The sequence below is a fragment of the Cricetulus griseus genome, chromosome 3 (genome assembly GCF_003668045.3).
Source record: "Cricetulus griseus strain 17A/GY chromosome 3, alternate assembly CriGri-PICRH-1.0, whole genome shotgun sequence".
Lineage (NCBI taxonomy): Eukaryota > Metazoa > Chordata > Mammalia > Rodentia > Cricetidae > Cricetulus > Cricetulus griseus.
The window spans coordinates 70,325,851-70,338,328 of NC_048596.1; the positions used below are offsets into that span (position 1 = coordinate 70,325,851).

General features: G+C 38.4%; 1 protein-coding gene across 10 annotated transcripts in view; it reads left to right on the plus strand.

The window, feature by feature from the left end:
- Ate1 (arginyltransferase 1) overlaps positions 1-12,478 on the plus strand; it is a 117,433-nt gene that overhangs the window by 9,859 nt on the left and 95,096 nt on the right. For 5 of the 10 annotated variants that reach the window (XM_027404418.2, XM_027404424.2, XM_027404417.2 and 2 more), the window contains 5 exons: positions 2,134-2,237; positions 3,951-4,202; positions 7,221-7,447; positions 9,720-9,848; positions 10,664-10,792. In XM_027404418.2, the coding sequence (XP_027260219.1) occupies positions 2,134-2,237; positions 3,951-4,202; positions 7,221-7,447; positions 9,720-9,848; positions 10,664-10,792 (841 nt within the window). Of the gene's footprint in view, positions 1-2,133; positions 2,238-3,163; positions 3,326-3,950; positions 4,203-7,220; positions 7,448-9,719; positions 9,849-10,663; positions 10,793-12,478 lie in introns of those variants that run through there. The other 5 variants (XM_027404423.2, XM_027404421.2, XM_027404422.2 and 2 more) reach the window with 3 other exon arrangements.

Sequence of the window (12,478 nt, forward strand, 5' to 3'; positions counted from 1 at the left end):
ACAGCACAGCTTAAGAGGAAATCATCTTAAAAATAATCTGCAGGTAAAAATGCCCAGTAGAATGGGCTATTTCCATGAGATAAACATACTACTTTAAAGGCACTGGGAATCTTCCCATACCCATTCACACCATGATGGATAACAGAGAAAAATAGCAGTGGCAAATATGTAAAGCCACAACAGTAGCCAGAGACATTCTGTAGCTGAAGCCCTTGGGGCCTTGCCTATCCGAGATTCACCCATCAGAGCCTTGCTTCCTGGTAGGCTGAACTCCTGAAGCTCAAGTGCCATCTGCTGCTCCTCTGACATGGCCACTGGCAGGGTCTCTGTGTTAGTTATCATATTGCAAGAGGAAGCTTCTCTGATGATGGGTGAATGAGACATTGATTTATAGTGTATAGGGTACAGCAGAATGTTGTTAGGAGTCAGTTTATTGTTATGTTCTTTTAGCAGAACAAAATTATTTGATTTTCCCTTAGCTCATGACCTATCCAGTCTGATTCATGGTCACATGAGCAGTGGGCAGGCATTCCATCTCATGGAGTGGGTCTTCTATCTAATCAGAGAGTGGGTGGTTACTCCCACATTGTTTGTGCCACAATTTTACCAGCATAGTTTGCAGGCAGGTCACAAAGTTTGTAGCAGGGTTGATGGTCACCTTTTTCCTCTGGTAGCATACAGGGTACCTTCTGGAACCATGAACACTAGTTAGTAGGTGTGAAGGCTCTAGTCGGACACCAGCTCAACTTCTCCGTGTTAAGTGAGATGTGTTGTCTTCAGCGGTAAGGCCTTAGCAATTAGTTTGTGGAGAATGACCAGTAGCCTTGGCAATAGCCTGGGATGTTTAGGGGCTTCCATGGTTGGGGCTTTGTCTCCCATTATTTTATTTGGTGACTCCTCCCGCCCCCCCCTACACACACACACACACACACACACACACACACAGAGAGAGAGACTTCAGTGAATCAGCCCAACTTTATTCCAGAGTGTAAGGAATATTGCCTAGAGTTGCTGGTTGTAAGAGGTCATGGGAAAATACAAAAGTGGCAACTAGTATTTAACAAGTCGATCCATCAGATGTATAATTTCCTGATGGGAAACCCTACTTGGCAAAGCCATAGGGTTACTGACTATAAATGACCGATGTTTCTGTTCTTAACTTTCTCAAGTGTCACTACTATACTTCCCTAATAAGAACAGCTGTGGGGTTCTTTCCACAGCCCTTTGGTGGTGTGTTTTACACTTATTGGGCACACATATCGCTGTGGCTATCCAGGAAGATGATATCTGCTTAAGCTGTATAATTTTAATAAATGGAAGTAATACTAGGATATTTTACATTATTCAGACTGACATGGGATTCTCAGTCACAAAGACAGGTTTTTACACAGCTAATTTTAGACTTCAAAAAAATGAAATAGTCATTTACAGTCAGTTCCTCATGTTGTGGGGACTCCCAACCACGAAATTATTTTCATTGCCACTTCATAACTGTTATTTATTTATTTATTTATTTTTCATTTCCAAAACAGGGTTTCTCTGTGTAACAGTCCTAGCTGTCCTGATACTAGCTTTGTGAACCAGGCTAGCCTTGAACTTGCAGAAATCCACCTGCCTCCCCTTTCCAAGTGCTGGAATTAAAGGCATGCTCCACCACCTCCTGGCTAATTTTGTTACTTTTATGAATCATAATGTAAATATCTGTGTTTTCTGATGGTCTTAGGTGACACCTCTGAAAAGGTCATTTGACTCCCAAAGGGGTTATGACCCACAGGTTGAGAACCACTGATATAGAGGATATTGAATATCTTACTGGTCTTTTCATTGTTTGGTTAGGGTTCAATTTTAGTTACCTAAGTCCATTCCCATCTTCCAGTATTTCTTGCCTTTTCCTCTGGTTTATGTTTTTTTCTCCCCTTCCTTGTCGTCTTTCTTCCTTCTTCAAAAATCTCTTAACTGTAGTTACAGTGAGTTTTGGCGTTTTAGAGTAAGATTAAATGCTGCTTTAAATTACATCTTTTATAAAAAAAAAAACAAAAAAACAAACTCCAGGCATGAAATTTGTTGCAATCTATACTATACTGTTAAACTGACATTACTGAAAACTTTTAAAATATTTGTTTGCTTTTCTAGGTGTCATCCTTTACAGTTTCAGCCATCAAAATCTCACAAGAAAGTTTTGAAAAAAATGCTGAAATTTCTGGCTAAAGGGGAGATTTCGAAAGGCAATTGTGAGGGTAAGAACAGATCTGGTCTGGAAACTATTTAAACTAATGTATCTCTCCAAGGTTCCCACTTCCACATGTCTAACTCAAGTCAGGTAGGGGAAGGAAACTGTTATAACACAATCCTATACTATTATTATAAAGTTAATGACACTAGTGATGCTACCATTTGTCTCACTAGACCCTCCAAATGTAGGAAATACATATTAGGAATTGAGGGTCATTGTAAAGATGGGATTTTTTGAATTAATATATTTGTTATTCAAATGCTTTGACAACCCATGTGGCTAGCTTCTAATGATGTCCTTGTGATGTAAATAGAGGACCAAAATTGGACAGTTACTTTGCTAAATAAAGACCTAAGTAGGAGAGAGAACTCAGCAGGTAAAAGTACTAGTTGTGCAAGCCTGACTGCCTGATTTGGATCCCTGGAATCCAGTTAAAAGGCTAGAGGAAGTGTTGTACCCCTGTAATCCCAGCACTCCTAGTAGAGATGGAAGCTGGAGATGAGAGAATTGCCTCAAGCTTGCAGTCCAGGACACAGGACTGGGGTACACAAGCACAGTAGAAGAAAAATAAGAGACCCACCTTTATAAACAAAGTAGAAGGCAATGACTGACTTCTAAAAGTTGTCCTCTGTCCTCCACACAGAGCCTGCATATCACACACACACACACACACACTCTCTCTCTCTCTCTCTCTCTCTCTCTGTCTCTCTCACACACTCATGCATGCAATGCATGCACACTTTTTTCACTATTTTATGAAATTGTCTCTTAGTTATCTGATCAATTTTAAATTATAAATGACTTCCCTATATGTAAAAGATTATTAGTACCATTTAATTCATTTTACGTTTCAGTGTTTTAACTTGTAAACCTTGTAAGTTTTCCTATAAGTGATACCTAATATGGGGAGTGTAAGACTTGATAGTGTAATTCTCTGAGCTCTTTTTCACTGCTGCTGTAGGAAGCACCTCATCCTGGGGATCCCCTCCCCTAGTCTTAGTTTATTCATTCATTCCACAAGTAGGTTTTGGATGCCTGTGGGTGTCATGGTCACTGTCTTAAGCACTGGAGAAACAATGGTTGCCCTAGCAGGTAAGTTCTTTGACTTCTTGCATTGTTTTGAATAGATAACTTAGTGTAGGATCGGCTTAGCTGGGGTCAGCAAAGAGGCCAGAAAGCTTGATATTAGAGGTTAAGTGCTAATTAGAGCCTTGGAAATAGTTTTGGTATAGTTCTGATGGAATATTATATGTAAATCATTTTAAGAAATGTCTTGAAATTTTTTTGGTGTCTAAAAATCATGGTCCATATGTAAATTGTTGATTGCCTATGTTTTCATGTGGCCTGTACATTTGGCTCTTTGTTTAACTTGTTGTGGACTTCTCATTTGTGTCTAAAACTGTTTCATAGGAGGTGACATAGTCACCAGGCCAAGGGGAGAGGGTTGAAATCTTAGGTCACAATATTCTTTAAGACAGAATTAGCTAGTTCGGGTATCCATCATTGGGACCACAGCTGGCACAGTTATGGAGGTACATTTTCCTGCTAGAGTGCCATGTCTCAGGTCTAGTAGCTTCCTAGCTTTGAAAGGCAGGAGACTGGATTTGGTAGATGCACTGCAGTAACAGGGTTACTTACAGTTACATTAATCTTAGATGTGTCAGATAATATAGCTGATGATGGGCTTTCATTTTTTTTTTTTTTTTCTCATTTGTAGATGAGCCTATGGATTCTACAATGGAGGATGCTGTTGCTGGTGACTTTGCATTAATAAACAAGTTGGATATAAAGTGTGATCTTAAGACACTCAGCAGTGACCTCAAAGGAAGCATAGAGAGTGAAGAGAAGATGAAAGAAAAAAGCTTAAAGAAAGAAGAATCTAAAGAATTAATTCATCCACAAGCTATAGAGAAGTTGGGCTCTGGTGAACCATCACATTCAGTCAAAGTTCATAGTGGTCCTAAGCCAGGTAGTGTATGTTTTTATCGGTTGGTAGTTGTACCTAGAAACTGATTAGATTTTCTTGTGTTGCTTGGAGGGGGTTGGGCAGGAATTTTGTTTGTTTTCATTTTTTTTTTCTTTTTTCTTCTTCTTTTTTTTTTTTTTTTTGGTTTTTCAAGACAGGGCTTCTCTGTGAAATAGTCCTAGCTGTCCTAGAACTCACTCTGTAGACCTTGCCAAACTCACCAAGATCCGCCTGCCTCTGCCTCTGCCTCCCAAGTCCTGGGATTAAAAGTGTGCTCCACCACTGCCTGGTTTGTTGTCATTTTTCAAGATAGGGTTTCTCTCTGTAGCTGCTGTCCTGGAACTTGCTCTATAGATCAGTCTGGCCTTGAACTCAGACTCAGCCTCTCTCTGCCTCTTAAGTGCTGGGATTAAAGGCATATTCCACCATGCCTGCCTTGGGGAAAATTTTTAATCAGATTAGTTAATTATTTGAGGGCATGTAAGGTTACTTCAGAGGTGGTTGAATGTTCTTTCAGGAAATATATAATATCAGGGATCCTCAGTTTTTATTAGTGGTAATAGGGTACATGGTACCTAAATGAATTTAATAATTGATATTTAAATGGTTCATTGCTTGTTTCCTGGTTGGGATTTTCCATGAAGAAACTCTCATCTGTTTATTTCAAAGGCAGTATAAATTCTTTTTTTTTTTTTTAAAGATTTTATTTATTTATTAGGTATACAACATTCTGCTTCCATGTATATCTGCACACCAGAAGAGGGCACCAGACCAATGGTTGTGAGCCACCATGTGGTTGCTGGGAATTGAACTCAGGACCTCTGGAAGAGCAGTCGGTGTTCTTAACCGCTGATCCATCTCTCCAGCCCCAGGCAGTATATATTCTTGATTCTTATTTACCATTTTTCATAGTAACATGTAGCAATGACCAGTTGGGCTTCTTTGATATCAGAACTCATGAATTGAAACATATTTTCTTTGTTGCTTTCTGCTGCTGTTGCATCAGCTCTTAATGATTGGCATCTGCATCCTTTGACACAATCCTTGGAGTCTGACAGCTTCCTTACTCTCTGATACAATGCTCGTATTGTACCTACCCTTCATCAGGTTGCACAATAGATGAAGATCATAAACGAGACTAGAAGTCTATATTATTACACCTAGCTTAGTCATTGCCTTCTAGGTCTTTTCAGTGAGTAGAGCTAGGGATCATAAGTTCATAGTGACATGTCTTGTAAATTTGTGACCGGAATGTTCTGCGTTTTACTACTTATTTTCATTTGGTTTTACAGCTGTTTCTTCCACACTCAGAAACCTGGGTTCCTCACATGACTACTCATTTGTTTATCCCATAGTATGGCAGTTTTAGAGTAATAATAACTACCTCAGGGATGGGGAAGAGGCTCCATTGGTAGAGTTTTTGGATACCTAGGGCCTATGTAAAAAGCCAGGCATGGCAGATTATGCCTGTAATACTCCAGGAGGCAGAGCACACAGATTGCTAGGGCTTGCTGGTCAGCAAGTTTTGTTGACTTTGAGCAGGTTCAGTGAGAGGCACTGTATTAAAAATATCATGAAAAGCTGGTTGAGGTGGTGTTTACCTTTAATCACCTTACTTGGGAGGTAGAGGCAGGTAGGTCTCTGAGTTCAAGGCCAGTCTTCTGATTTACATAGAGAGTTCCAGGTTACTTAGGGCTAAATGGTAAGACCCTGTCTCAAAATTAGCCAAAGGAGAAATGTGATGGTGAGCAACTGAAGAAAACACTTAACATTGACTCCGGACTTCTGTGTGTGTCCGGACACACATGGACACACAAACATAGGCACACAGAGCTTACTTCCAGGAATAAGACTATTACAACATTAAAACTATTTTCTTGCTGTTTTCCCACCTCCCTCAGTATAGTTCTCATTAAAAATGTGAATTAAGAATCTTAAAGGCTAGGAATCTGTGGAGCCTGAATTTTGTTGGTTGGTTTGTTTTTGGCTTTTTTTGTTTGTTTTATGCTTGTTTTTGTTTTTTAGCAATGGCTACAGGTATATTCTCTTGGAATGAATTAGACTTTATGCAGGTTTGTTGTGCTTTTCCGATCATTTGAAGTAATATGTAATATGAATTCTGTGGGCATGTGGTTGGTGTGGCATACTGATTTTACATTGGTTTGTTTTTATCCTTTAGGGCTCAGCATTCCACTATCTCTTATTCTCATACCTTGAGAGTTGTGGGTTCTCCTTCTCCTCTTTTTCGGACATGGTCTGACTATGTAGTCCTGGTTAGAACAACTATGCAAATGGGGCTGGCCTGGAACTAACATACCCACCTCCTCAGCCTCCCAAGTGCTGGACTTCAGGGGTAGACCACCACACCCAGATAGTTTTAAAGAGCTACCAGTTAATACATGATCTTTTAATTAGAATAAAATTCATTAACCTGAACTGTGAGCACTAATTGGAGACATAACTATGTGCAAATGAGCAAGGATTCTTCTTTTTCTTGTTATTCTAGTATGTTTTATTTTTTTTATTTTTATTGAGCTATACATTTTTTTTCCCCATTCCTGTTCCCTCCTCCCCTCTCCCATTCCACCTTCTCCCCTACCCCCATGCCTCCAGTTTACTCAGGAGATCTTGCTTTTTTCTCAAGAGTTTTTCTTAGTTAAAAGAAAAACCACAACCACCATCCACCAGAGTTTGTTCTAGATTCAAAAATATCCCTAGAAATGTGGGCCAGAGAGGCAGAATTCTGACCCTTAATGTGATGATTTCTACTTGCAGAAGCAGAAAAATGGGCAGATATTTAAAATGAGAGGTTGAATGAGTGAACAAATGAATGCCTTTTCACAATAGAACTGCCTTGAGTAGTTTGAATGACTGACTTCTTTGACTGCTCCTATCTCTGGGGTAGAATTTTAATGATCCTTCAATGTGAACTCTTTGGACTTAACTGTATAATCTATAAGACTTGACAAAACATTTCTAGGTCAAATGTCATTGGTCTAATATTTTGACATTCTTTTTTAGGTAAAGGGGCTGATTTGAGTAAGCCTCCATGTCGAAAAGCAAAGGAAATGCGCAAAGAAAGGAAAAGATTAAAACTTATGCAGCAAAACTCAGCTGGAGCCTTTGAAGGCTTCCAGGCTCAAGGTCAGCCAGCGTCTTTGTTACCAAAGGCTAAATCCAATCAGCCCAAGTCACTTGAAGATTTAATTTTTGAATCTTTACCAGAGAATGCATCTCACAAGTTAGAGGTACTTGGAAGGTTTTTGTGGCTGTTTGTGTTTTGTTTTGTGTTGTCTATTTTCTCTGAACTAATACTTAGCTGTTGATGTTTTACTGTTTAGCATGTATGTTACAGTGAGTCAACTGCTATTTGAGAAAATTCTTCAAGAGATTTTGAAAATACTTTAGGCAACTATTATTATAATTGTTTAAAAAGTTTCAGTTGTATGTTATTAAGCAGGGCACTCTGACTTTTTGTGGTACTTGATTGCAATTAAGCAGTTTACAAAACAAAAATATTTTAAAATTAACTTTGTTAATTTTATTTTAGAAAGTAAAGTGGCAAAAGTTTAGATCATAATAAGTAAATCAGTTTTATTATAATGTTCCAACGTAGGTAGCACCAATGTCACATATACAACCCTGAACTATACTACTGTTTTAGTTAGGGTTACTATTGCTGTGAGAAAACATCATGACCGAAAGGCAAGGTAGGGAGGGAAGGACTTAACTTGGCTTACATTTTCATATTTCTGTTCATAATCAAAGGAAGTCAAGAACTCAAACAGTGCAAGAGCTGATACAGAGGCAGTGGAGGGGTGCTCCTGTTGGCTTGCTCCCCATGGCGTGCTCAGCCTGCTTGCTTATAGAACTTCAAGGATGGCACCACCTGCAATGGGCTGGACCCTCCCTCATCAAACATTAATTAAGAAAATGCCCTAGACACAGAGGGAGGCACTTAGGAGGCAGAGGCAGAGGCAGGTGGATCTCTTTGAGTTCATGGCCAGCCCGGTCTATAGAGTGAGTTCCAGGACAGCTAGGACTGTTTCACAGAGAAACCCTGTCTCAAAAAACCAAAACCAAAACAAAGAAAAAAAAAAAGTCCTAACCAATTTAGCTAAATTTTTTTGTGCTAATTTCCCATTTTTCCCAAGCTGTTTTATATTTCAACAAAAATTGGAATTTTCAATATTAATTACAGATAATAGAGTTATTTTCTAAACATTAACCATAATAGTTTAAAATATTCTCATGCTTGATTGAATTTGTAGCTTAATATTATTCAAGGATACTAATGCTAATATTGATGGGGCTGAAGAGATGGCTCAGTGGGGAAGAGTGAAGACCTAAGTTTGAATCCCTAGCACCCATGTAAAAAGCATGGCCAGCTATGCCTGTAACCACAGTTTTGTGGGGTTTAGGCTGTCAGATCCCCAGAACTTGGTGATCTGACAAAATGGTGAGATTCTGGGTCAGTGACAGGCATTAAGAGGTAGAGTAGTGGAGTTACATTCAACCTGCCAAACACAGGCATGTGTACCCACCCACACACTCATGTGCATGTACTGCACCCACACAGACACACAAATCAAAAAGGGTCACTATAGGTGTACTTTAGACAAATTTTAATAACTTTGACTATTGCACTTGCTTGTTACTTTGATATACATAATGACTTTCCTGCTTCCAGAATTATAGAGAATTGACCATACTGCTTAAAATACTTAGGAAGAAGTTTTTATCCTTTGGTCATAAGTAGTTTATTCAGGGAGTCAACTACACCTCAAATAATAACAGTTCTGTAGGTATCATCGTTTACATTTTTAATATGGTAATAGCCAGGGTATGAGGAATTTGTTATCTGCTAGGTATCACTCTTCCCTTTGCCAGCATGAAGTGCCCAGTTATGCCCTTATTGTAGTGCATTTAATTTCCATTTGCTACTATCTTATTAATGCATCTTAACTGTTAGTATAGTCCTGTGCACAGAGAGCTTTGCTTACTTGTCCAAGATGTTGACATTGTACAGCATAAAGGAAACATAAGAGTCTGCATTTAACTGTACAGTGAAGTGCACACACTTTGTGAAAGTTGCTTTTCACAGTTATGGTGTTAGTTGTAGGTTTAGAGTTAATAATGAAGACTAAAGGTGCCCAAAGGTATAGTTAGTTTTTAGTGTTTCTGACTGACTGATTTTTAGTAATTTGTGGACAACTAAAACTAAAGAGTGTTTGTGTTATCAGTGCTAAGTTCACAGTAGAGATAGATGTATTCAATTTTTCAGAATGAGGCTTAAATAAACAGGCTCTCCTCTTTTGCTCTTTAAGTTAACTGTATATTCCAGCATTAACTTTTTCTTCATTTACTTAACTTAGTTGATTTTTAGTGTTAAAATATATGTTTATGCTTTAATATTTGTTGAAACATGTGTTTTTGATTGGGAGTTTCTGTTACTGCATATTCTGCAGAAGTGAATCAATGAATGAATTAATGAACATTGTTTTTTAACTCCTTCTGAAGGTGAGGGTGGTGAGATCTACTCCACCAAGTCCTCAGTTCAAAGCCACATTTCAGGAGTCTTACCAGGTCTATAAGCGTTACCAGATGATTATTCACAAGGATCCACCTGATAAACCAACTGTGAGCCAGGTCAGCAGGCCAAGTATGAGATCTTGGTTTAATTACACTATATTTTTGTTTATAATATCCAGTTTGTAGCATATGTGCACAAAGATAAGATTGAGTGAGTGAACATTCTGTAAATGTTAAGTCACTATTGTTGTGTTAAGTGCCAGTTATACAGAATTTCAAAGTGGAAAGTCACATGTGAAGTTGTCTTTATTCAAAGCTGCTGTGTATGGACACATTTATCTATAAATGAGTGGTGGAGCTTCAAGTTAAATATCCGTGAGAAGAAGGTGTACTTGACCTGATGTGTTACTCTGCTTCATCCATGTTAGAAAGTTGTAGAAAGAGTTCATAGCAGCTCAGTAATTCCTTATTGATGGAATACCCATATATAACAGAGATGTGAAGGAAAAGGAAGACTGTAGAGGTCTTTAATAGACATCCTTCTCTACTTATAATTTTATATAGCATTTGATTAAAAAAATGTGGGGGTAAAAAAAGCCTAAAACACTTCATTCAGTAGAGGGGTAGAAGTACTGGCTAAGACCAATTAGTAACAGTAGTGGCTAGTGTATGTAACAACACAGATGGTTGTTAGAGAAAAACCAAAGCAGAAACAAATTGGCTCTTGTGAGTTTAAGGTTTTCATGATTGTTGGTAGAAAGTTGGCACTCAGGCCTCGTGCCACTTAGCTCCACTCCTGCTATTTTAAGACAAATCCTGGGCTGAACTTTGGAAATGGTTTGTGGAGATCTTCCTCTAGCCTCATCTTCAGAAGCGTGTCAACAGGTAGAGTTGGTTCAATAGCATTGGCTTATATTTTCCTTGCTCTGAAGGTGAGGCTAGTACCTGCCTCCTTTGAGGATCCAGAGTTCAAGTCATCCTTCAACCAGTCCCTTTCTTTATATACCAAGTATCAAGTGGCCATACACCAGGATTCACCTATTGAATGTGGAAAGACTGAGGTACTGTTTCTTAAACATTTTTCCCTGTATTGAAATGATTGTAAAAAACACAATATATCTTAGCTGTTAAGTAGAGCTGATGACTCTGAGAGTCATGTTACTGAGCTTTTGTGGAAAGGATTCAGACCTAGCCTTTTTAAATCCTTTAAAATAATTGTAAATTCAAGAGGTTTTCTTACGAAGTTTTCTTACCAGAATCCTGAATACAGCATTATTAGGGGTTTGTTCTCCAGCATTATCAGCAGGCATTTACTGCCTATCCCATGAAGTGAAAGAACCAAACCTGTTGAGATTATTGTATAGAGCATCATCTAAAAAGCACTTGTTGAGAGTCTCCATTTCTCAGGCTATGGATATTAAATGAGTGAGAGATTCTACAGTTGTAACGGTGGGATAGTGATGTGTTGGAATAAAGGCACCAACAGCTGCAGAGGTGACACTGGGCCACGCATGGGCAGATGAGTAGGAGTATATCTGGACTGAAAGAGAAGGGTGATCCGCAACAGTTCGAGCATGATCAACTCTGTGGAGACTGAACTACGTGGTGTGCCTGAGGAACCACTACATAGCTTAGTGTGGTCAGAGCATTGGCTGTGTGTCAGGTGATACGAGAACAAATGAGCTGTGCAGATTTAGTTAGGAGCCAAATTTCTTTTAAAAGTTATTTTGGAATTACTAAACTCCTAGATGCCATTATTCATTTTCAGCAGTTCTCGACATGTTGCCATCTTTATTTTTGTCTCCCTCTTTATGCTCTTTGCTATTTTGTTGGATTATTTGTTCCAGATCTAAGCCATTGTGCCATTTTGTCTGTTAGTACTTTAGTATATGTCTTGACTTACTAAAAAAGTTTGGTAACGAGCTAAGACAATCTAGGAAGAATTAAAACATGTATAGAATAGTTTAGTTGCTAAGAAAAATCAACTTGGTAGACAACAGAAATCAAAATTGCACTGACTTATTTTTCTTGTGGTGCTGGGTATTGAACTGTGTACATGATAGGCAAGCATTGTACCACTGAGTTACAACTTAGCCCTTGAAGTGATAATTTTCTTTTGCCTGCATTTTTCACTTCTGTACATCTCTATCATTTTGTTCCTCTGATTTTTTTTTACTGTTTTTTTTTGTAATACATAATTAGTTTCTTGTATAACATTTAAAATCCTCTTAAGATTTTTAAATTACGCCGGGTGTTGGTGGCGCACGCCTTGAATCCCAGCACTCAGGAGGCAGAAGCAGGTGGATCTCTGTGAGTTTGAGGCCAGACTGGTCTCCAGAGCGAGTGCCAGGATAGGCTCCAAAGCTACACAGAGAAACCCTGTCTCAAAAAACCAAAAAAAAAAAAAAAAAAAGATTTTTAAATTACATTTCTGATTCATAAAAATATCTTGAAAATCCTATGGATTTTACTTTACAGGTTCTAATTCAGATTTATACTAACTTTATTCCTTATAGATACAAAAAAAGTATTACTTCTGTGTAGTTCTAGTTTTTCTTGTCTCTTCCGTAATTTTGTGCTGTTATATTACTATTAACACATTTTATGTATGTTATAAATCAGTTAGCTCAGTGGTTACAAGTAAGTGGTCTTCTAGAGGACCTGAGTTCAGTTCCTACCACCCATGTAGGGCAGTTCACAAGGGACTGTAACTTCAGCTACAGAAGATCCAACACCCTCTTCTAACC